Source organism: Calonectris borealis, chromosome 3 (assembly GCF_964195595.1).
Source record: "Calonectris borealis chromosome 3, bCalBor7.hap1.2, whole genome shotgun sequence".
Taxonomy (NCBI): domain Eukaryota; kingdom Metazoa; phylum Chordata; class Aves; order Procellariiformes; family Procellariidae; genus Calonectris; species Calonectris borealis.
The window spans coordinates 120260837-120284698 of NC_134314.1; the positions used below are offsets into that span (position 1 = coordinate 120260837).

Here is a 23862-nt window from a genome sequence, read left to right on the forward strand (position 1 = left end):
GGGACATGAAAACATAGCATCATATCTTCCCCCCGCCCCCCCCCCCCCTTTTTTTTTTATTTTGTCATTAAGATAAAACGAATGTATTTACATCCCAGGATCTTTATACTATTGGCCAGCTTACAGATTTCTGCTTTGGAATTTGAGTTTGGACAGAGATCACCCAAACATGATTTGTTTTACCTTAAATAGACATTGTTTTTTCATACTATATTACTGAACAGATGCCGTTATTAAATGATGATTATTACTTTAACTGGTCATCCCCCTTGCTTCAGTCTGGTAAGTATGCCTAGGTCAATGCAGACTGAGAAGAAAGAAAATACAGTAGAGAGAGTTTTCTATAAAAGCAATCAAACAGAAACTTTTTAAGGGTTTACATGGTTGTCCTGAGATACATGTTACTTTTTCTTTAGGAGAGCAGCTCTCATTGCTCTTCACTCACCAGTGATTTTTTTCAGTGCTTTGTCCACTCTCAGCATTGGCTTGCTGTTGTCAAAAGAAGAAAAAATACTGAATTGGGAACTGGTGCTACTGATCTACTGTAGCTCTTTTCCTAATAGAAACACTATTGAAAGGGTCCCAGCCACCCGGGGGACGCTGAGTGCAGCAGTCAAAAGTAGATTTCAAAAGAAATAGTCTGATTTCAAGTCTCTCTCTGCCACCTGTGTTCATCTTGTTAAGAAATCTCTTTTCTCTCTTGCAGCCTCTTTAGCTGCTTGCGATGCCTCTGTGGTGGTCTGACCGCCTTTAACTTTCAGTTTCTGCTAGAAGGTTGCAATCAAGAGATGCCTAATGCTACTGATTGTTTTTTATTTCGGTTTTAAACCGTTTTTCCCACTTGAAACCACCTGGACTATCAGAGAAGCATGGTCGGGGGCCGCCGTTTCTGAGCTCACCAGCTACGGATTAATGCAGGGTTGAATGGTTTGGTTGATCCAGGCTGTGCATTCCAAAAGAGGCCCTCTGGTTTCTAGGAATAACCATACTCCCAAGTATTTCGCTGCCATCCTCCTTACAACTGGGGCCCTGCATTTGTAGATTATCCAGGCCATGCTTAGCTTTAATCCATCCCTAGGGCTCGTAGGCAGTTTTCAAATGAGAGGGAGTCAGAGTGAGTTGCTTTTGAAATCCTTTCTACAGCTCAGATGCCACTTGTTCAACAATTCCTCCTGGGCATTTGGTCTGCTTTTCTATTAATTTTCTTGTGGCAGGAAGGGGAGCTAAATTGAAAGCAGTGGAAGCTCCTGATTTAGCCTGTAAAAAAGAAAAAAAAAAAAGACGAAATATGCCCTGAAAGCTGTTTCTTCTAAAGGATCAGCAGAGAAATAGTGAGAAGGAGAAAAGTCAGAATGTAAATTCCTCCTTGGACTTGGTTATGAGAGGGTAAAGAAGCATTTCAACATCAACATTTTAGAAGAAAAACATAAATTTTTCTTGAGTCCCTCACAAAGGAACTATTTCTAATGGCAATGTGTATTGGATATGAAATACTAGAACCATTTTATTCTGCTGGTGTTTTTAGCAGTATATTTAGGAGTTGATTACTGCACGATTCTGATAGCTTTGGGTACATGGTACTGTTCTGCAACTGACTTAATGTCTTAATTGGCAGCTGAGCATAGCCTTGATTCATGCAGCCATATTGTGGTAGAAGTGCCGCTGGAGTGATGTGCTTGTTCTTTGTTCTTCCCAACTACAGAGATAATATTTTTAATGAAATCCACTAAGAAGTCTCAAACACAGATGGCAGCACAAATCTGCCGCTGTTGCAATCAGACTATATTCCTGAACAAAGCAAAGGGCAGGTCCAGTTTCTGACTGCTACGTGTCTCTTCAGATTCATTCCCTCTATACCTCAGGAGCTGGGCTGTGAGGGACAAGAACGTGACGGCAACCAAGCCTATGCATCTCTCTCTGCAAAAGACTTTGCTATTGCGTTGCTCGTCCTGAAGTCTGTTTTTTCTCCTTGGTAGTTGTTGCTTACTAGTATGCGTAGTCCTACTCCTTTCTTCAATTTCTTTCACTAGTGAGGGTTACATTTTGGCCCTGAGGAAGGGACTAACAGATTTAAAGTAATCTATTACTTTAGATTCATCTCTACAGAAGTAGAGATGAATTTCTAGGTAAATAATAAAACAGAACTCCAGATAAGTGAAACACTTCTTAATTCTCCCATCCCCCAAGAAACACACAAAAAACTGAATAGCTTTTGAAATGAATAAATGTATTAGCTATGAAACTAGGTTTTTTTCCTCTACAATTCCATGACTCATTCATCATCCAGTTTTAGCAACAAATGAGGTAGGAGTCCTGTAGATAATAGTCTAGTTCACTGCGTTCTCTTGATTCATTCCCAGAATACAGTCTATGGAATGAATTATTCACAGGTCCTGTAGAAAATATATAATCATGTAATTAAAGACTGTATTGTAATGCATATGGGAGAAGAGGATGAATTAAGATAGCCTATTTCTTTCTCTTCCAGCCAGGCCCTTTCCCCCTTTTAGATACTAGCATGAAGAATACTGAGGGCAGAGCTGCTGTCTCTTAGCTGGAAGCTATAGTACCTCCTGCTAGGAAGGATCACTAATGGCAACAAAAATCTTGTTCTCTGCCCCGAATGTCAGCGCTGAAATATGTAGACTTATTTTTCCTGAGAGACTAATGTATGCTTAGTGTGGTCACACATAGGAAGCTGTGAAGAGGTGAAGCCTACCCCACTTGAGACATAGCAAAATGCTCTGTGTGCCTCATTTTTTGAAACAGAAGAATAGTTTTGCCCTTAAACCCAAGCTGGTGGGGGCAGAAGGCAGCCTGCAGCAGATGCTGCAGCAATGGAAGAAGGCAGCTTTGATGGTTTAAGTTTTATAAGCCACTGGAAAACAGGATTTTACAGCTAGTGCCCGGGAAGCTTGAGCAGCCAAACAGGCACCTCTACTTACAATTAGCCAAATCCTGCAATTCTTTTCAGGGAATTTTCCTCAGATGTCAGCAGTAGTTCTGTCTGTACAAGGTCTGAAGTGTCAAGGAGCAGGCACTGCAACTTGTTAAGTTTGTCCTTGTAATTCCAGGAACGAAGGCCAAATTTCCTGAAAAATTACTTTAAATCTGCCAAGGCTTCTAATGGAAATCCTTGCAGCACGTTAAGTACAGTGGTGCTTTGGGGTGCCTCTACAGTAATAGGGTTTCTGTGTATTAATAGACAGCCGCATGTCAGCGGTGAGCACCTGGCAATCGGTTTTGAGGGGGAGAGAGAAACAATGAAAAATGGAAAAGGTAAGCTGACCTTAGGAGTCTAAGAACTGCTCCTGTAATTCCCTTATTCTTTAAAGGAATAGCATCATTAATTTTCCATCATTTTAGCTTCGCTATCTTAGCAGTTGCTCATTTAAGCAGTTCTGCATTCTGCATCTGCCTTTTTAATTGCCATTCATTTCAGAGAGCTATTGATGCCTGTGTGGGCTGCTGCTGGACACCTGCACTTTCACAGTAAGCCGTTCACAACAAAACTACAGTTTCTGATCTTGGTTGTTGCAGACTCTTTAATGGCTTTTCTTGATTGATGAGGATGGTGTGGTGTAATCCTCTAGGAGACAGGGAAAAATCTGATTAGGAAGTTTTTTCTCAGTTGTGGTTTTCTTTGTGGCTTTGGATAGTGGAAATTTCTTCCTCTTGGAAGGCTAAAGTGTCTTAATTGTACTAAACTTTTTGTTTTAACCGTGCTGAAACCGGCTCTGGCCGCCAGCAGCATGGTGTTATTTCTTTGTCCCATTGACCAGAAGGAGAAGACATAGTAGGAATTTGTGCCTTTTCTAACATACGTGTGCACGAGGGAATCAATATCCCCTTTCGTAATTGATGATTATATAAATAATTCATTTCTTGCTTATAAAGGAAGAACATATAGGTAATTTTCAAAGGCATTTCATTGAAGTCCTAGGATAGTACAAAACGTAGCTTTTGTGTGTCCGCAGATTATAAAGCATGTACCTCCTCACTGACGGCATGTTCCGTGTTTCCTCCTCTCTTCCCCTTGCCTCCCGAACAGCACCTACTACTTTTGTGGCAGGTGATTCAAAAATTACTTTGTTATTCCAGAAACCATACCTGTGTCAAGCTGAACATAGTAACATATAGGACAGAAATTTGATATTGTATATGCAGCTTTATTAGAATACAAAAAAATCCTGCTTAGGAGAGGCGCAGCTTCACTGATACAATATGGAACAAAACAGCTTTTCCTAGTTAATATATAAGCTGCCACCTTAATGGGAATCTCAAATATTTCAAAGTTGTTTTCTTGGAACGGATTTTTTTTTTTTTACCCTGGAATTGTCTTGTCAATCACAATTAGACACAATCGAATTTCTTTCAGCTGCTGCTCAGTGTTTTGTCTTGGCTGATCTCTTTGTGATAAGTATTTTGTAAGGGAGCCAGGCTGCAGAGCAAGAAGGGCGTTCATGTAACCAGTTCCTATCCCAAACATAGCAAGCTAAATACTCAGCTCTGCTTCTCCCTTCAGCTTTTAAGGAATTATTACTAGTAAGCCCAAACCAGATTTCACAATCTTTTGAAATCTTTTTTTCTCCTCTCCTACCTCTTGTTTTTCTCATCCATACGGTAAATGTTTTCTCGTGCTTTGCAGTGGAAGTTCCTTGTTCCTCTTTTAGTTCTTTGAGTAATATTACGCTTTGAGAAATCTTTTCACGTTCTGAACCATCGTATCAATAACTTTCCTAATGCTGGTATTTCTAATGTTTCTTGGCATACATTTCCAATATTTCCTAATATTGGCAGGATGACTATGTTTATGCTGTCTGGAAAACTGTTGATGAAATGTCTGCCTGTCTTCCAGGAGGCAATGCAGCATTCAAAAGTAAGGAACGGGTCTGTTCCATCTCTTCAGCGTGTAGTCTGGATAGTTTAACCCATCAATGCAAACGCGACAAGCTCTGTGAACATATCTGTGTTGTTTCCATATCATTCTTCTGACACTGTTGTAGGTTTTTCCAGTTGGTCCATAGCAAGATTCCTTTATTATGCAGAATATTTTTGTCTGGTACACTTATATATTTTCTCCTCTGAGTATGAGGACATTATTGAGACGTATAGTATAGAGAATACTCAGCCCTGACAATCTAATATAACTTAATATCCTTCTCTTTCCACTCCAGTCTTCCCAGAAGGAAATAAAAAATCTTGTCAGCAGTGATTGAGTCATGCAATAGAGTCTTGTTAAAGAGAGTGCAGGTTCAGTTTTATTTGGATTCTTGGATTTTCCGTATGGGAAATTTCTCTTAAAAAGTATCTTACTGCATGAGCACTTCTCCAAATCTTTGATTGTCAAAGGCTGGAAGTTTATTTTGTTTCCAACTGTTTTTCATTTCCCCTCGAGTTCTCATTTTGTGCCTGTGTTCACACAGCATGAGGAAACAAATGTGGAGATGGGTTACATTTCAAAACTCTTCATAAAGAACAGTGTTTTAACTTCTTATATTCTGTAGCAGTCCAAAGGTGCTCAGTCCTTAATTACGTCAGGAAGCAGTCTGATGCTGTAAGGAGCAAAATGGGCTTATTACGTCCCCTTAAGAGCTTATTAAAATCCTCCTTGATTTCCATTCCTGAGTTCAGGCTACAGTATCATACCTCTAATTTCGATTGGGTAGAGGCATGGTCAGCACGAGGGTTTGACAAGGTGATGGCAGGCCGAGAAGGGTGCTGACATGACTCAAGAAAATACCATATTTTGAATCTCGGGGAAGAAGCAATGGCTGGTCTCGCCTGTTTTTTTTTTTTTCAGTTGAATGTGGGGATGTTTGTTTTGAAGAAGAATTTCTGGTCAAGGGAAACAATTCAAAATCCCATACCCTAGTCATTATGGGAAGCTTGATTGCTCTAAGGAGCAAGATAAGCTGTCAAGAAGCTTTTAAAAAAAATCAGGATACCTAGTTATGGATTATGTTTTGCTTGAAGGAATGACATGTCCTTAGTGGTGTGGGGTTTTTTTTGTTTGTTTGTTTGGTTTGTTTTTTTTTTTTTTTTGCAGCTGGATCTACCTGTCATACGTGCTTCTGCAGCTTCTGTGGTGGCAGCTTTTTAATGGGAACTCTGAGAAAACCAGAGTTTGGAATATTGATACGGCAATTGCTCTGCAATATTCATTTATTTACTGATTACACGCTCCAGGGACACTCTGAGTTTTGGGGAAAACGGTAAATCTTATACTCAGGCAGAGTGACTATCACATAACCAAGAATTATCTGTGTTAAAGAAGAGGAGCATATAGTTTCGGTTTTCTGGTGTTCATTTGAGTTGTTAATTGGCCCCTATAGGAAAAGCACAGACCCATTTGTCTTTTTGGTTACATATACCAACTTCCTTAGTGTTTGCAAGGAAAACTTTTTCCATTGAGCAATGTATCGGATACTGTGGCAAATATAAAGTCACACTTTTGGGCAGCTGAAATGTAGATGTTTAAAATGCCCAGCTGAATTACAGTAATCCTTCTGCCATTTACCTCTATTTACACAGTCTTTAATTACGTGATCACGTCGTGGTCTCTCATTATTTCTTCCTCTGGTTTCAGTCAATGGAGAGATGACTGCAAAATCCAGGACGGAGTTCTGAGGTGTGGAGGGAAGGAGACGTGGTTCTGATGGACCTTGATTGGTGTCAGAGTTAGGGTCATATATAGGGAGCATAGCAGAAAGGCAAAGGAGGATTTTAAGGTTAAAGATTCCTTTAACCCCTGGAAATTGTATCTTATTGTATCCCTAACCCAGGGAAATCTGAGAGGGTTTCTTCCTGAGGAATTTTCTTTTGGCCGTTTTCCTTTAAAGTTGCCAGTCTCTTAAGACCTAAATCAATTAGCTGAATTTAAGACACTCATTAGGACATTTCATTAAGACACTTAATTGAAATCTGCCTGGGAGAGAATTTGGTTATATTTTGTTTTAGGTTTAAATCTCTGTAGTTTTGTCCAAGTATAAGCTGCTTTAGATAAGAAATCTAAAAGTTTTCTCTATTTTTGAAATAACATAATTAAATGTTTAATGCCATAGATTACTTTTGGTAAAGCAATATTGAAGTTTGTCCTGAACTCAACAAGTAGTATTCAGAGGTCGTAAGCTTTTCCTTACCAGTGATCTTTTTGGTCCTAATCCACCTGTCGCTGGTTTTCATTAAGAAAGGACATTGTACATGTTAAATTGAAGCTGACTTCCGTGTCACATAGTCCTGGTTGGCAACATTTTTAAAAGATATTTTTCATCTGCTCCTGACAGTTTATGTTAATGAAGCATTTAAATGAATATTTCAAACACCTCGTGTGCTTTTTATTGAAATAGTTAAAATTAGACCCGTTATGAGGTCTTATTTAACTTCTGAAAATATGTAACTCTTAGTGTCTTGGCTGCCTCAGGGGCTTAGGATTGAAAGAGTGGATTTGCCCTCCATCTGTCGTGATTGGTGATAGTTACTTGCCGGTCACTATAAGTGATTGAAAAGTGCTACATTGACCTCCATACCAGTGCATTTATCTTTTGTTTTGAGTTCATTTACATAGTGGGATGAATTACCTCCACTAGCTCTATAATTTTGAGGTGCAGTAGTACCTGTCAGGAGTCGCTGAGAATTCAGGTGAGAGGCAAGGCTGCCATGCTATGCAGCATTTGTGCACTAATGCTTTCAAATCTCAGTAGGGTTATAAAAATAACGTAAAGCTTTGCCACTGAAGAAAAACTTGCCTCATTTTTTTGCGGTATGTAAATATAACAAATGTCATACCGCCTTTGGTGAACATGACTTTCTTTTTTATTATTTTGTATTAGCTGGCAAAAAGTAGTCCCCTGGAGATTTTTCTGAGAATGCAAAAAAGATGACAGCTATCCAAGTTAGGGTTCAAATCAATCAGCAAAGTGCAAAGGTCAGTGATTGCTTCTTGAGGTTTGGGTAGATTGCTTTGCATTTTCTCCCAGAATATACAGCAGGTTGTATCTTTAAAGGAAATGTAATTTTCTGTTAGTAGTTGGCAAAGCTGTGCGAAGTTACTGTCATTGGCTAAATGGGCCCTAAATTTAAAAAATACTCAAATCTGGCAAAACTGTAGTCTGCCAAGAATGCTATAATAGACTGTAGTATAGATTACATAGATTACAAGAGTTTCCCCTCCTTCTGTTTTTTTTTCCCATTCAATTTTAGCTGAACTTATAAAAATGTGATGGGAACTTTACACTTCAGTCAATATTTGGAATGTCTACCTTGGCTATGAAATATGATTTAAGTTTTTGGGTGATGTGGGGGGTTTTTTTGGTTTGTTTTTTTTTTTTTCCCTTCCTTCCATTAGATATTATATTTCTTCTGGCCTTGGTTTTAGGGACTGATTCCAGATTTCACAGTATAGTTTGTTTTTATTTAATTTTTAAAGGACAATTCCGTTTGTTTCTCGTGAGTGTTTTTTGGGGATTATACTCTTGTCATCTTGTCCTTTCCTTCCATCTTATGCGTGTTTATCCTCTTTATTTGTTTGACCTACTCTTTTTTTTTTCTATGGATGCTTTTATCTTGTTTGGCATCTATACATGTGATTCATTATAGTTTCTAATTAAAGTTGAGGTCCTTCTATGACGATTACAGTTCAAGCATGTGGCGTCCCCTTATGCTGTTCTTTATAGCAGTTAAATTACTATACTGGGCTATTGCAAATTAGAATGACTTGTTCATTTTTATTTCATTGTTAAAATTGTGAAATAAATTGTAGTGTCATTTAAATATAATTGAAGGGCATGGGCATTTCCTGTGTCTCTTCTCCTGGCTTTCAATCGTTGTACTGTAAATGCTGCAATTGAGCAAATTCAAGTCAATTGACAGTATACTATGTGTATGTATACAGTTTATATTTATATGTACATATACGTATCTTGTATACTGTTAATGATAGAATTTGAGTTTGTTTTTAGATAGGGTTTTTTCCACTGGAATCTGAATTAAGAGAAGTTATATGTAGTTGCTAAGAAAAGTTTAGTTTCCCCAACTGAGTTTACCAGCTTTACAGAAGAAGAGTATCAACAATCCTAGTCACTTCATGACGTAGAACCAGTTGCCAATGCCATTTGTGCCAGCTTAAAGCACCAATTATTTTATGCTTTGGGTACACAAAATCAAACTGATAGTTTTTAAAGGGCACTTTATTTTTTCTTTTTGTAGCATCCTCAAATGTTTGCCTTGAGATCAAAGGGAATATATTTTTTGCAATTTCTGACCTTTTAAACAGTCCTTTAATTTGCATTAAAAACTTCACGAAAGTGACAACTCGTATTTGCTGTCACTGACCTCGTATAACCTAGCACATTATTTGTGGGGAAAAAAGTAAGGTGATTATACCTTCATCAATTACCAGAAAAGTCATTATAAACCCCTTTCTCAAAATGAAGTGAAAGAAAAATAGTCTGCTAAAATACTACCTGGCAGAACTAAACATTTAAAGCTAAATGCAAACGTTAAATTCAGAACTGCTACTCTGACCTACGTTCATTATGCTGAAATAAATTGTGGAAGGACTCAAAACCTTGACTAATAGTATATTTGGTGGACTAGTGACGAGACTTGAATTTTAAGGAATGCTTTTCTTGTGAAGACTTCTTTAAAATGGTATATTTATTTCTGCCATATGTCTTTCAAAAATTGGAACAATCATAACTACCTTCTTCCCTGTTAAACTGTTGTTTTTTTAAATAGTCATTTCCTATTTAATTAATATTTATAATGTTGTCTATAGTCTGTTGTTGTTTCTAGAGCTAGCTGGTCCTGGTTTGTGTGCTCAGTACATGCTGGTTGTGGTTTTGCCCGACAGTGATCCCTGCTAGAAACAGCTGTAGGACTGGATCTCATCTCTGTCGATGTCAGTAAAGCATTTGACCCTGGGACACGTAGGAAACTATTTCCTTGTTCAGGTAGCGTGGAGATTAGAATTTAAATAAAATAAAAGTGGTTATACAGAGGATGTGATGGAAAGCGGTGGTACTGGGAGGGGAGGGAAGTTGGTAGTAGTGTGGTTTTGGGTTTGGTTTTTTTTTGGGGGGGGAGGTGGTGTTGAAGCTCATTTTTGGGCTTGATCATGTTTAACGATTTCTTTAGATGTGTTAACTAGTTTGCTGATACTAAACTATTTGCTGATACTAAAGCTGGGAGATAAAATTTGTCTAGCAGAGCATCTCACAGAGGATGGGATGACTCTAAGGATTAGAATAATAGAAGGGTGATTGATGGTAAATAGTTTGCAGGGCAAAAGCGTTGGGACTCATAAGAACTTAATACACCATGGAAGGGGAGGTGGATGGCGTGAGACTTTACTGTCATGACATAGGACGCCTGCATGAAAGACAAATGAAATCTTGGAAGGATCAGAGAGATGTTTTGTGCAGTGAGTGGAAAATAGGGGTGCCATTGTATACGGTGCTGGGAAAATTGCATATACACTGAGGACATGGCATGTAAATCATCAAGGTCAAGGAAGATGGCCTTGAGAGGATGCGTTAAATGCCAGGGTATGGCGAGCCCGGTCATACGAAGGGAGATGCTTGGAGTTTGGCCTGGTATAACCGCAGTAAGGAGAGTGGATATGACTGCTGTCAGTAACTATATCAATGAATAAATGCCGGAGAAGGAAAATAATTATCTCGGCTGAATGTCAATAGTGGTGCAAAATACACCAGTATGAACTGACTATTAGTAAGTTCAGACCAAATATTTGAAAACAATTAACGTTATGTAACGGATGAGAGCCTGAGTGTAATCTATAAAATGATTTATTATGGTATTTGGGAATTGCACTTGGTAACATAGGAGGTCACTTTCAGTTCTTTCCCCTCAGGTAGGAGAAACATTGCCAGCGTGTTAAATAGAAGTAAAATTCCTGAAATTTTGCTTAAATTACAGAACTAATCAAGTAAGTTTTCTTGTGTTTTGTAGGGCTTACTGGCAACTTCACTAAATTTTTAGTATGCTCGCCTTTTAATATTGTGAGTGCAACTTTAATAGTTGGCTGCGTCTTCTTTGTAAATATAATAATTAGCATGCAATGTAGTGAAAATTCAGAGCAGTACTCCATCTGTTTATGTAGCACTTTTCTTTCAGAAGAATTAAATCTAAAATTATTCATATAATTTCTGTAAATAGAAACAGAAGTCTGTCTGCAGTGTATTCCTTTTAAATCCTGCTATTTTTAATCCATTAAAAACCTCTTCAAACATTAGGACTGTACCACCCAAATAATGGGAATAAGTTTTGAGTGGAAAACAACAGTTAGAAAGCTTGTATTTGGAAGGGAAGAGAAATAATGTAGAGATGGAAGTGGGCCGTGGTCTACAGCTGTTTTGTACAAGGGTGGTGATCCTATTGCATAGTTGAAGACTGGCTTTTGTCAGAGCTCTTAGGTAGACTTTTGATTTAGTAACAGTTGGTGCTTTGCAAGCATTTGCTCAAACGCCAAAGAACACGCAATAGAAATGCTTCGCGGGTTTTGCATCAGACTTGAGGCTTTAGCAATTACACGAGTCACGCAGAATTGCGTGCGAGTTCAAGTCCGAGACAAAGTTAGAGAGGCATTTTCATGAAGGACAGTTATTGTTTGCCAACGCCATATGCGATTTAATATAGTTGCAAACAACATTTTTAAAGCTTACATGAGAAGGGAATTGCATGCTGCAGAATCGTCTGTCTTATCTAAGTAGGCAAAATATTCCCCTGTTTAAAAAGAAAAAGGAGGGGAAACATGACGATAAACAGTATTTTTTCATTTGCACTGAAAGCTTTCCTATTTCTCAAGAGTATTTGATTAATGTAGATAAATGCATAAATGTATGGAGGGTGATGCAGGAATAATAAAGGCATCAGATATCCCAACGACATATCTGGAAAATTTTGTAACTCTAAAGATAAATTAGACTTCTGTGGAATGCACAGATGATGCGTACAATAATAAGATAATATTTTGTTGATCTGAGTTCCTGATTATTGGATAATTTAGTTACGGTGTCAAAGCAATATATTAATATGGAAAATTGCAGAATAATTTAGCTTGTGTACTTCAATTGTTTGATGGAAGCTCTAGTAATTTGTTCAGCTAAACTATTCCTAGATTTTATTCTATAAAACCTCACTGATCTATGATTTAGCTTGTTTGGCTTTATAATGCGATAACAACTTGCAGCTAAATGCAGAAAGGATTTACAGGTTAACAAAGTTTAAGTGAAAAATCGTTTGTGCTGGTAAATTGGAGTTTAGTTTCTTTAGTCGTCCGGATTGTGAGTGGCTCTACACAGGTTTTTACTATCTAATGCAAATTAAACGTGAATTTTTTCTCTTAAGAAGGCATGCGGTGCACATTGTTATTAAAATAGAAAGCTATGAGTGTAGATAACACTGGTAGCATTGCTGTACTTTGTTTATGCCAAGAATCAGAAAGCTACACATTATTAAAGGGGATATGATCTGAATGAAAACGCAGTGTCTGTAGGGTTGTTGGGCTAGACCTTGTAGAAACTAAGAAGAAGAAAGGGCTAGGTGAAGACAGACAATAAAAATAACCCCCCAAAGAATTTTTCTTCTTTTTTTCTCAAAAATGTCAGGAATTATGCAAGGTTTCACAAATGGAAAAGTTGGGGAGGTGGCCAGGAAAAGAGGCGTTTCTCTTCAGTCAGAAGCGCTGTTTCCATGTTTGCCCCTTCTTCACATAGGTCTCTTGGAAAGTAACTCACCAACAGCAGAAAACGCTGCATAATGAATCATATGATTTTTTTTTTTTCTCATTCTTATCACAAATTTGAGTTTCAAGTAAGATCTTTCTTAATCCCTCAGAAGACAGGATAAAAACCCTTCATTGTATCAAAAAAGCAATATATGTGAATGAGAACTGTTTTCTTATGTTGATTTTTATGCATAGTAGCTAAAGAACTCATTGCTGTAAGAGTTTTTTTAAGTAAAAAAATCAGCAGGAGTCAAAAGAGACTCAGAATTCTATTGATAACACAAATTTCTAAGGTATATTTACTGATAATATACATTAAGATACTAGGAAATCTGGTTTTAAATCAAACTTCAAACATTCTTGTCCTTTGTGCCGTTGTTAAAGAAAAATTATACGGGCTCAGATTAAATACCCCCGTAGGTGAAGTAGGATTTATTCAACAGTACTTGATTTTGGAATATAAAACAGGGCAGGCAGATAACAATCTTGCCCTAGAAAACTTCCCATGCTTTCTGTGTCTGCGGTTCTTGAAGTTATGGAAACACAGGTGATGGATACCATGGGCCTTTGTCCAGAAGTACCTTCTTGCCTTTTCTCACCATTTTTCTAATTCATTTCTTAAATCTATGTAAGTTATTGATGTCCGCGGTGTCCTTCAGTTTGAAAAGGGGTTGCTTTTTGGTTTTGAACTCCTGAATAATTTTCTTTTCTACTCCCTTGTATAAGAAACAGCAAGTGGGCGCTGCTTATTTGGGAATTTTTCCGCTTGGGTTTTGTACACATTCATCATGGTCCTGCCCTGCAGTTACGCCTCGTTTCCTCTTTTTTGAAAGGGTTAACTCTGGAAACACAAGTAGTGTAGCCCTCTTAGAGCACACATAGATGAACTGGGTTGGCCTGGTATAGGCATATCTTTTTTGTTAGGCATATCAGTAGTTCAACCCTCAGCTTCCTGAATTTGTCCAAAACCTCTGCGATGGAACTGTAATTTTAAGTCACCTATCTTTCACCATTCTGGGATGGAGAATATATAAATTTCTGACTTCAGTGAGTGAAGTCCTGGGTTTTTCATCCACCTTGATTATGGAGTGACCAGCTGAAGCTGCTTCATCCATATTTATTGCTCTCTCTGTTTGTATAGCCTCTTTCATCCCATGTATCTGCTGGGTTTGGAAATCAACATTTTCAGGTGCCTTTGAATTCTGAGCAGTATGGAATATTTTTTTTCTGTAGGTATGAAACATTTGTTTCCAGTGATTTAAAGGGAACGCAAAGTGTACTGAATACATAACTGGAGGAAAACCAATTAAAAATTAAGAACTTTCCTTGTTGTACAGTTTACATCTATATATTTTATAGAGAGCTTAATGTTGGGCCACTGAGTATCTTCAGACATTTTTGTGAACTCAGGATATAATAGCATATTTTCAATGAAGTCAAATGCACCCAAAGTACCTGTTAGCATAAGAACCTTCTCTAGAATAGTCTGGTTAAATATTAATGCAAAGACTTTTGCCGTTGCACATTTTTACCCATAATTTCTTTAATTTGGTATTACGCATTTTTGCATAATTTAAATACAGACATCTGGAAAATTTACTTAGCCAGCATAATGTTATGTTTTACTGAAAGTGTCTGCACAGTGTATTCTCAGGACTGTGTGCCAGCAGCTAACTGTTCAATATTTAAATAAAAGAATTGAGTTTTTGCATTGGAAAGTGTAACAGAAATTAAACTCTTCCAAGAGGTTCTGTTCATTAAAAGGGCAGTGTACTAATTACTGGTATTCTTTCATATGCGCTGGGCCAGGAGCAGCATATGTTTCACTCTACTCGTAGATTGGTCAAGCAATGTTAGAAAAGTCTTTTGGACTTATTTTCTTTTTTAATTTAATTCGATATACTGTTGGTTAAGAAAGTAAACTTGTGTGATTCCATTTTTGTGCGTGCATTTAAAGAAATGCATTTAAAGAAATCCTATTTATCTTAGAGGTGTTCTTTATTATGGGCAGTTGTATATGATGAAGATTAAGTCTACAGCTCAAATAAATACTTTACACGTAGCTTTTGTTCCTGAACTACCAGAACATACCTTAGCTGTGAGCTTGGAGATGCCTCTCTATTGGTTAATACAGCAAAATTAATACATCAGTGCAGAAGGGATGAGATTTTACAATAGCTCTTATATCTTTCACAGAAGTGTTAATGAATTTACTGTATCAGCATATTTCTGACTGCTGAGTCAGAGCTGAATTCAAAGAGACCATCATTTAAATACGTAATATAATGCCCTTATTCTAACTTTGGCTCAAGAAAGTGTTTTCTTATGTACTGGCTCAGAATTATTTTCTGAGTTTCTACTCTTCAAATAACCTCATCTGATCTAGTGGCTCCTAAAGAAGAAAACTCCCCCCCACCCCTCCTCACACAGTAGCCGTTTATATTAACGGGAGTGCTCCTTTGTGGATAATACTTGGCTTGCTTTATTTTTCACAGTTTATGAATGCATCTTAAATACTGAGGGAGTCTGTGTACACTTTTCTGTTCAAGGATAGTACAAGTTAAGATGCGTGCAGTACATTCAGCTTTCTTAAACTGTACTTTGAGGTTTTCATAAATTTTCTGAATTAGTGTTTTTTTAATAGAGACAGTGACCTTTCTTGCTCTTGTCATTTGACTTATGGATTCATTGCTACTTAAAATTATGTTGCACAAATGAAAGTGAATCAACTCATGGCTCAAACCTAATGATTTCTCTGCCTTATGATAGCTTACAGACCTTCAATTTATTTCAAAAGAGGTATGTCCTCCTTTAGAAACATCCTTCCTATGCCATCGAGGATGAAGGAGGGACAATTTGGCTGCTTCTTTTTGGCCTTTTTCTCCTCTTTCTCTCACTGTGGGAGAACAGAGTAATAAAGATCTATTGTTGATGAGGTTTCTGTGATTTTTGTTTGGGGCAAAAGGGCACAGTTTGGCATTTGGAGCCTTCCTTGCAGAAGCTTTTGAATCTGGAATTAAAATTTAAGCCAAACGATTAAAGTTTAGCAGTTACTCCAGATACCTGATTAAGATTCAGGATTTTAGTAAGTTGTGTCTGAAGAAAAAAATACAGCAAGTATTAAAGAAAAAAAAAAATTATAGCTGATCGCAGCTACTGTCCGCTGCATTTATTATAATGTTTCCATCAACAGGATGCATTCTGTGTGTGAATGGCAGTCATTTACAAAATAAGGGTTTAGAAACTCAATTAATTTGTGTTTTTTAATTTTAGATCTGAATAAATAAGCAACACATCTATTATAAATCACAATTATACATGCTTTATTTCTGAATATAGTAAAAATGTGTTGAATATTAAAAGACTGGAAAATAAATAATCATTTTTTATCTTTATTCTTAATTATTTGTGAGATATTTTGCTCACCCAGTGATAATTTCTTTGCCTTCTGGGGTGTCTATTTTTTCCTCAGTCAGGGACGTTAGCAAATGCTTTGTTATGCTGGGGAAAAAATGTTCAGCTCTTAATATTTTATCAGTTCCATTGGGCCAAAGGTGCCAGCAGCTGTGTAAATGGTTACCAGTCCTCAGTGTTTTAAGTCTTCAACCTTGTCATATGGAAACATTATAAATTATGTATAACAGTAGATGCCACTCAATAAATATTTAATATGTGATAGGTATTTTTGACTGAAATTACTTTTTCACTCGAACGATGATTTAAGCTGTATTTTTTGATTTTATGAGGTGACACTTTCATAATATCAAGGAATAGCTGGGTGCATTTTGAATGTCAGAGAGCTGCAGGGCAACATGAATCACAGTTTTTTTCTTTCTTCCTGAATGCTGGAGAACTTTAATTCATCCATGACCAGAGCGGATTTCCCGGTTTTGTATTGGAGTGTCTTTTGTATGTTGTGTCATCATCTCGTCTTGCCCAGGTGTATCCATACTCAGAATTTTTTAAACAGTGTCAATATTGGTGACGTTTTGTACTGTGCAGGGAAATGAGATATTGCATCTGTTTTCTCCTTTCAGATTTGTCAAGTTGCTGTACTTGGGAAAATACATATAACAATCTATCTGGTTTTTCTTACAAACAGTGTAGTGTCTTGGTTGGCTCTGGAGGAGGCATACTGATGACTTGGAAAAGGATTAGTCACGCTGCTGTCAGAAAACCTATTTTCTTTGTTTACTAGCACCAGGAGAAAAGTGTGTGCCTTATAACACACAGAAGCGATACTGGCTGATGTTGCCTCTCCTTCCTGGGTTGTCAGTCTTCCTTGGCTCATAAGGGCTTAGCTGTTTTACACAGAAAAACGCATTCATTGTGAAAGGCGGTGTGTGTACACATTCACAGTCTCTGTTGCTGTTATCTTCCAGGCCTAGAAGAGCTGATAGGATTTTGTTTCAACTTGAAAGATAAACTTTATAAATACTAAAACTTATTTCAAAGCTATAATTAATTTCTTACTTATTGCATAGACTGTCTGATCATTGCTACATCACATGATATTTTATCCAAGGTCGCAGTCTCCCATTTGTAGTCCTGCTGAACGATGCTTCATCCTACAGGTGGCTGTACAATGTTGCCCGAAGGAATTTTGAAGAATTGAAATTGTATGCTGCCAATATTTCCTACATTTATTTACTGTTGTCATTGGATGATGTTTTAACTGCTTAGGCTTACCGAGTTTTCAAATGTCTGGGGTTTTTATTGTGTAAGGTTCAATTTATTTAAAGGATTGCCAAAGAGTTTTCAGTTTTCTGTTCCGTAGCCGTACTGAATTCTGAGGAGTTTTAAATTCTTCTTACCATTATGCAGGGTGGTACGTAGCTTGCTTTTAGACAACATTGCTGTGTTACGCTCTTGATTGATCTTCCTTATCTGGTATAATTCAGCTGTTTGTCTGTTTTTTTGCAAATAACACCTTCACAGATTTCCTGAATAGCAAGCTTGGAACGCTCAATGGAAATACAGTCGCATTGAAAATGTAAAAAAACATTAAAAAATCCACTTTTTTTTGGTGCTATTACAGAGAATAAGTTACATAAAATGTAGTTTAGAAAGAGAAGGAAGAGCGGTGTTTCTTGCATATCCTAATAAATAGACTTTTGTCATTTGCAGGAACAAACCTTGGCTCTGAGGAAAGAAGGGATAGGGGTTGTGTTAGATTCTGAACTGCCTCATCTCATTGGCATTGATGATGATCTGCTCAGTACTGGAATCATCTTGTACCACTTGAAGGTAAATACACATCTGTGTTTCCATAGCCTTTATATGCTTGTGATTTTTTTCAGTAGACAAATTGTAGTGTTAATTTGCTATCTAAATATAGTGCTCATTACATTTCTGCACCATAGTAAGAAAAGCTTTTAAGAGGTTGCAACTGATTCAATTAAAGTATCTCTTGATTTACTGTTCAGGTTTATCTGGAGGGTCAACTGGTTAACCAGAGATAGGTGTTCAGTATTCCTATCTGAATTGTAAAGCTTGACTTGAAATCCAAATCTAGATTAATTGCCTCAAAACTACAAAGATGGTTCTACACAGGGCAGTTGAAACTTGAATTTGCTAATGATACTGTATAATAATGACTGTGAAAGCATTCTAAAAATGCTACCTGAATTTTTTTCACGTATATTTAAGCATACATTTTTTTGAGGTTACTCTGAGAAAGTGGAAGGATAATTTACATCTTTATGGGGAAGGAAGGGAGATTTCAACTGAAAATAATGTGTGTTTCTCCCTTAATTAGGAGGGCCAAACATATGTTGGCAGAGAAGATGCTGTGACAGAACAGGATATTGGTATGGAGTTTAGCATTTTTTTTTAACATTCTTTCTTTGATTGTTTTTCCTTCTTCTAACATTGCAATATGTGAACAAAGCTTCATAATTTTTTTCCCTTTTTCAGTTAGTTGTCTATATGTTCTTGCATATTTTAATTTTTAGAAAATTTGAGAGCTGAATTACGTGGGATTTGCTTCAGAGAGCATGACTTCTAGAATAGCTTGTGGGCTTAAAATTTATTCATATTCATATACTTGTTGCTAATTTATTTCTTGCTTCTCTTGAGATAGCATCCTGTAAAAATACCATCCTTTTTAATACAGCACCTGTCACAATTACTGCACAGTCATTCTCTTAATCTTTGTATAATGACAGTGTTGTTACATTGTTATACCTAAAGCAGTCTTTAGACTTTAGATTTGAGTTGAAGAAAATTCTGGAAGTTGGTAAAAAGTAGGTAGGCTTCTTGTACTGATTTTCTTATTCACTTCTTATCAAAGCAACTAACTGCCAGACCTGGACTGCCCTGTCACATATGTTGCTTGAAGGCAGTTTCATTAAGTAAACTGCATCCTTTAATTCTCAGGTAAGAGATTGAGAGTCAAATAACATAGTTTGGTATATTTTCGTGGGTCGAAAGATGCCTGGATTAAAATTTCTATATAAATTTCATGAAACTAGTGAACTTGCGTTGCTTTGTGGTATTAAACAATACCACAGAGATAATCATGCGTTAGTTGAAGAAGAGACAGAAGGTACCGTAACTGATGGATAAAAGGCCTGGATATAATAGAACGTAAGAACCTTATTTCAGCCATCCTTGTTAGTCTACACTCACAGATTATATCCTGTCTTTTCAGATTTAAGCATGGTTGCTTTAAGGCCAAGAAGCTTTTGTTATTTCACAGAAACCGTTTTCTCTACAAATACATAAATTTTACTTTCCTGTTTGCTATCAGAAGGAAAGAAGCATTTACTAATCTGGTGCTGAAACATAGGAGGAAAGAACATTACACCAAAAAAACCCAAGCAACCCAACACTCTTCTCTTTCCACTACGATAAAACAATAAACAGCGTCAACATTTAAGACGTGCAGGATGTGATGAAGGAAGGAAAAAAACATTGTCCATAATAAAGAGAAAAGATACTCTCAAATATGTAGTGCAATATGTCCTTAATAAATAAATATCACATGCTAATCTTACCAGTTGTTAAGAGACTAATTATGTTATTTTATTTCTTTGTATTTAGTTCTTCATGGTCTTGACTTGGAAAGTGAGCATTGCATCTTTGAGAATCTCAACGGTACTGTGAACCTAATACCGCTGAATGGAGCGCAGTGTTCTGTGAATGGTATTCAGATTACAGAGGCCACACACCTAAACCAAGGTATTACCCAGCGTAATGTCATTTTTGATACAGCAACAGCTCTGAAAAAATCTGTGTGTATATAAAGGGTTATTGTTTAATTGATTTTAATTGAATTTCTTCTCATCTGCAGCCGAAAGCGATCACAGAGCCATGGAGGTTTTGTTCTGTCAAAGAATTGCCATGTGGTGAAAAGAAAGACAATTCTTTACTAATTTAAGCTGCTTCGTGATCTTGAGTACGAATTGATAGTTACCGTTTGATTTTGTTCAAAGTTTATACGTAAAGTGAACTCCGTGCCAGATTGCTTAGGTTGCTGTGATATTAAGAAAAAGAATGTTGGTCTCTCTATAGGACTAAAATAATGTCAGAGACATTTCCCCCCGTTTCCCCAAGCTTCAGGCCGGTCCTACTTAACGCTATTGCCAAATCCTCTTGTATAGCAGGAGATTCAGCTGGAGTATCTGTTCACTGCAGCTGTAAGGAAATGACAAGAAGGGGAAGGCTAAAACTTGCAGAGGACATTTAGAGAACTATAATTTTAATATAAAAGCTTTAAAATCTGGAAATGAAAAAGCATCTGGGACAGCTGGGAACAAAGGTGTATTGTGTTGGCCTGGAAAGGACTGGCTAACGAGTAAGCTGGTGAGTGCTGCAGCAGAGGTTAGGGATGTTTTATCTTCCAGGAGCACCCAGAATATCTTCCCATTCAGCAATGAGCTGAAGACCTGTTTAGGAGTGAGGTTGTGACACAGCTCAGCTGCTGAAAAGCAATGTCACTTTACGTTCCTGGAAATAAGCTTTCAGAGTAAGCTTATTCTAACAAAGGAAGAACGCAGTGTTGAACAAGCAAAGTCTTGCATCTTTTCTGAACAAAAGTGCTTCAAAAGTCTGCTTTCAGAAAGTAAAGAGTTTTGGTGTAGAGGCGGGATGTTGATTTTGTAAGGTATCTATTGCTTCGTGCAAAATGAGAGATGTATGCGCTTGCTTCTGTTACAGATACTGGGGGGGGGGGAAAAGAAAGCCCAGCCCTTTTTGTCTTATATTTGGGTAAATCCCATTGGTAAATTGTTAGCAATAGAAACATTGACATTAATGGCAAATAACACTGTAAACAATAAGAATTGCAGTTGCAATGACTCATCTTTACATTGTCTTACTGCATTTCAAAGGCAGTAAAGGTTTGATGTGCCTCAGAAGAAAGTAGGAGTTTGGATGCTATTTCCCTCTTCCAGGTGAATGTAACAACTTGATTTTTGTACTGTGAACAGTGGAAACATGGCGTTTTTTTCTCCTGAATTTCTGTCTGTCTAAAGAAATTTGCAACTCCAAAGAAGGGGAAAGGGTTGCTTTGAGTTACTAAATTGTGGAGGAAAAAAAGCTGCATAAGCTGACCTGTAGCCAGTGTAACCAGACTGAGTGTGACATCAGGTGGGCAAAGCTGATGAAATAACTAGTTTAACAACTCGTGCGCAATCCCTGTATGCTAGCTGTGTTAGTATTTAGTCTCACAGCGTGAACTGCCAGCCTCCTTAAATATCTGCTTTAGGTAACACTGATTAACTGCTGATATATTTAAATGTTTCCGTTCATCGTTAATAATTGTTCATTTGAAAATGTGTTAAGTTTTAGACTGTCATGGAGTTTAAAAAAAAGAAAAGAAGCATATTAATTAATTACCACTTCCTTCTACAGATTACTTCCAGCATTTGTGAATTCTGGCTAATGTGGCCTTTTTGTGTAAATGTAACTTACTACAGTATTTTTATATTCTTGAGAATGTATGGTAGGGTTTCTAGAGGTAATCTAATTAATATTCACAATTAGAATTTGTCCTTTACCTTAGTCCTAAAGAGTTTTGGTGAATGGAGTTAAATCCAGTTGGCAGCCAGTTACAAGTGGTGTTCTCCTGGGCTCAGTATTGGGTCCTGTATCTTTATCAATGATCTGGACGAGGGGATCGAGTGCTCCCTCAGTAAGTTTGCAGACGACACCAAGTTGGGCGGGAGTGTTGATCTGCTGGAGGGTAGGAAGGCTCTGCAGAGGGACCTGGACAGGCTGGACCGATGGGCTGAGGCCAACTGTATGAGGTTCAACAAAGCCAAGTGCCGGGTCCTGCACTTGGGTCACAACAACCCCATGCAACGCTACAGGCTTGGGGAAGAGTGGCTGGAAAGCTGCCTGGAGGAAAAGGACCGGGGGATGTTGGTCAACAGCCGGCTGAACATGAGCTGGCAGCGTGCCCAGCTGGCCAAGAAGGCCAATGGCATCCTGGCTTGTATCAAAAATAGTGTGGCCAGCAGGACTGGGGAAGTGATCGTGCCCCTGTACTCGGCCCTGGTGAGGCCGCACCTCGAATCCTGTGTTCAGTTTTGGGCCCCTCACTACAAGAAGGACATGGAGGTGCTGGAGCATGTCCAGAGAAGGGCAACGAAGCTGGTGAAGGGCCTGGAGCACAATTCTTATGAGGAGTGGCTGAGGGAACTGGGGTTGTTTAGCCTGGAGGAAAGGAGGCTGAGGGGAGACCTCATCGCGCTCTACAACTACCTGGAAGGAGGTTGTAGCGAGGTGGGGGTTGGTCTCTTCTCCCAAGTAACAAGCGATAGGACGAGAGGAAATGGCCTCAAGTTGTGCCAGGGGAGGTTTAGATTGGATGTTAGGAAAAATTTCTTCACCGAAAGGGTTGTCAGGCCTTGGAACAGGCTGCCCAGGGACGTGGTTGAGTCACCATCTCCGGAGGTATTTAAAAGACGTGTAGATTTGGTGGTTAGGGACATGGTTTAGTGGTGGACTTGGCAGTGCTAGGTTTGCGGTTGGACTTGATGATCTTAGAGGTCTTTTCCAACCTAAATGATTCTATGATTCTAAATTTATCCGCAACTTATGCTTGATGACATTCAACAGGCATTCTTCTTAGATATAGAGCTATACCTATACATATTTTCCCCCCCTCGCCCCATGTTCTCTGGTCACTTAGGTCTTGGAGTCACCCAGTTAAATTGCAAGATCAGAGCTTCACAAATGATAAAGACTTTTTTGCTTAGTTTTTGTTGTTGTTGTTCTTAGTACTATTACTGTATTTGACAAACCTTTTTTCTTTGCCATTTAACATTCAAGGAGAATAAGAATTGTTGCTTACAGTAAATAAATGGAAAGCAAACCCCACAGCAAATCCAGTTATGTTTCCATGACGACATTTATGCTGCACTTTGCATACTTGCATTCTGATGAAGAGTGGCATTATACAACAGCAGACAATCGAACCTGGTGCTTAGGAAATATTTGACTGCATGGTTTTGTCCAGACTTTTTTTTCCTAAAGAGGCTTTGATGTTGATGCTTATCTAAGTTCTGTCAAGTGGGCATTAAGATTGTAGAGTTTTTCCTTAATAATAGAATAATACAAAAGTGATCATAGGATTCAGAGAACTACTAAAAGAGAAACCTAGGAGTTGTTCATATGATCCATCATCTGGGTTTGACTGCCATGTGCTTGCTGTTAAGCCTCTCCCGCCTGTTTTCTTTTAAATTCATGAAGTTAGGAACAGATATCTATAACTGTATTTATTCTGAAATTTTAATTAATTTAAGTTACTTAGTGGTAAAATATGTTTACAATTCATTATTTTTACCTTCATTTGAAAGTAACTGAAGGAATTTCATAGAAGTCCTCACTGTCATAAAATCCCCCTCCAGGCAGTCAGCAAGAGTGGAACAGATAAATGTTTGGGACAACTGTGAGCGTATGAAGCAGTGGTAGACTAAAAACAGTTTTAGCCCTTTCACTACAGCAGTCGTGACCGTCAGGGATCCCTTTTAATATGCTTACATAAAATTATGCCCAGCGCACTTCTGGAAGGAAGGGTCATCGTATAAATTAGAGGTGGTATCAAAATCACTTTGCAATACAAACCTACGTACAGGTTTATGAAAGGTAATTCTTTTTAAGATTAG

The 23862-nt window shown here is 37.8% G+C and overlaps 1 protein-coding gene across 18 annotated transcripts in view; it reads left to right on the forward strand.

Annotated features, from left to right (window-relative positions):
- Positions 1-23862, forward strand: part of KIF16B (kinesin family member 16B) — a 140430-nt gene that overhangs the window by 46135 nt on the left and 70433 nt on the right. For all 18 annotated transcript variants that reach the window (XR_012673243.1, XR_012673241.1, XR_012673242.1 and 15 more), the window contains 3 exons: positions 17876-17995; positions 18507-18558; positions 19793-19930. Coding sequence is in view for 15 of the 18 variants with exons in the window: in XM_075147684.1 (XP_075003785.1) it covers positions 17876-17995; positions 18507-18558; positions 19793-19930 (310 nt within the window). In the remaining 3 variants the exon portion in view is untranslated. The remainder of the gene's footprint in view (positions 1-17875; positions 17996-18506; positions 18559-19792; positions 19931-23862) is intronic.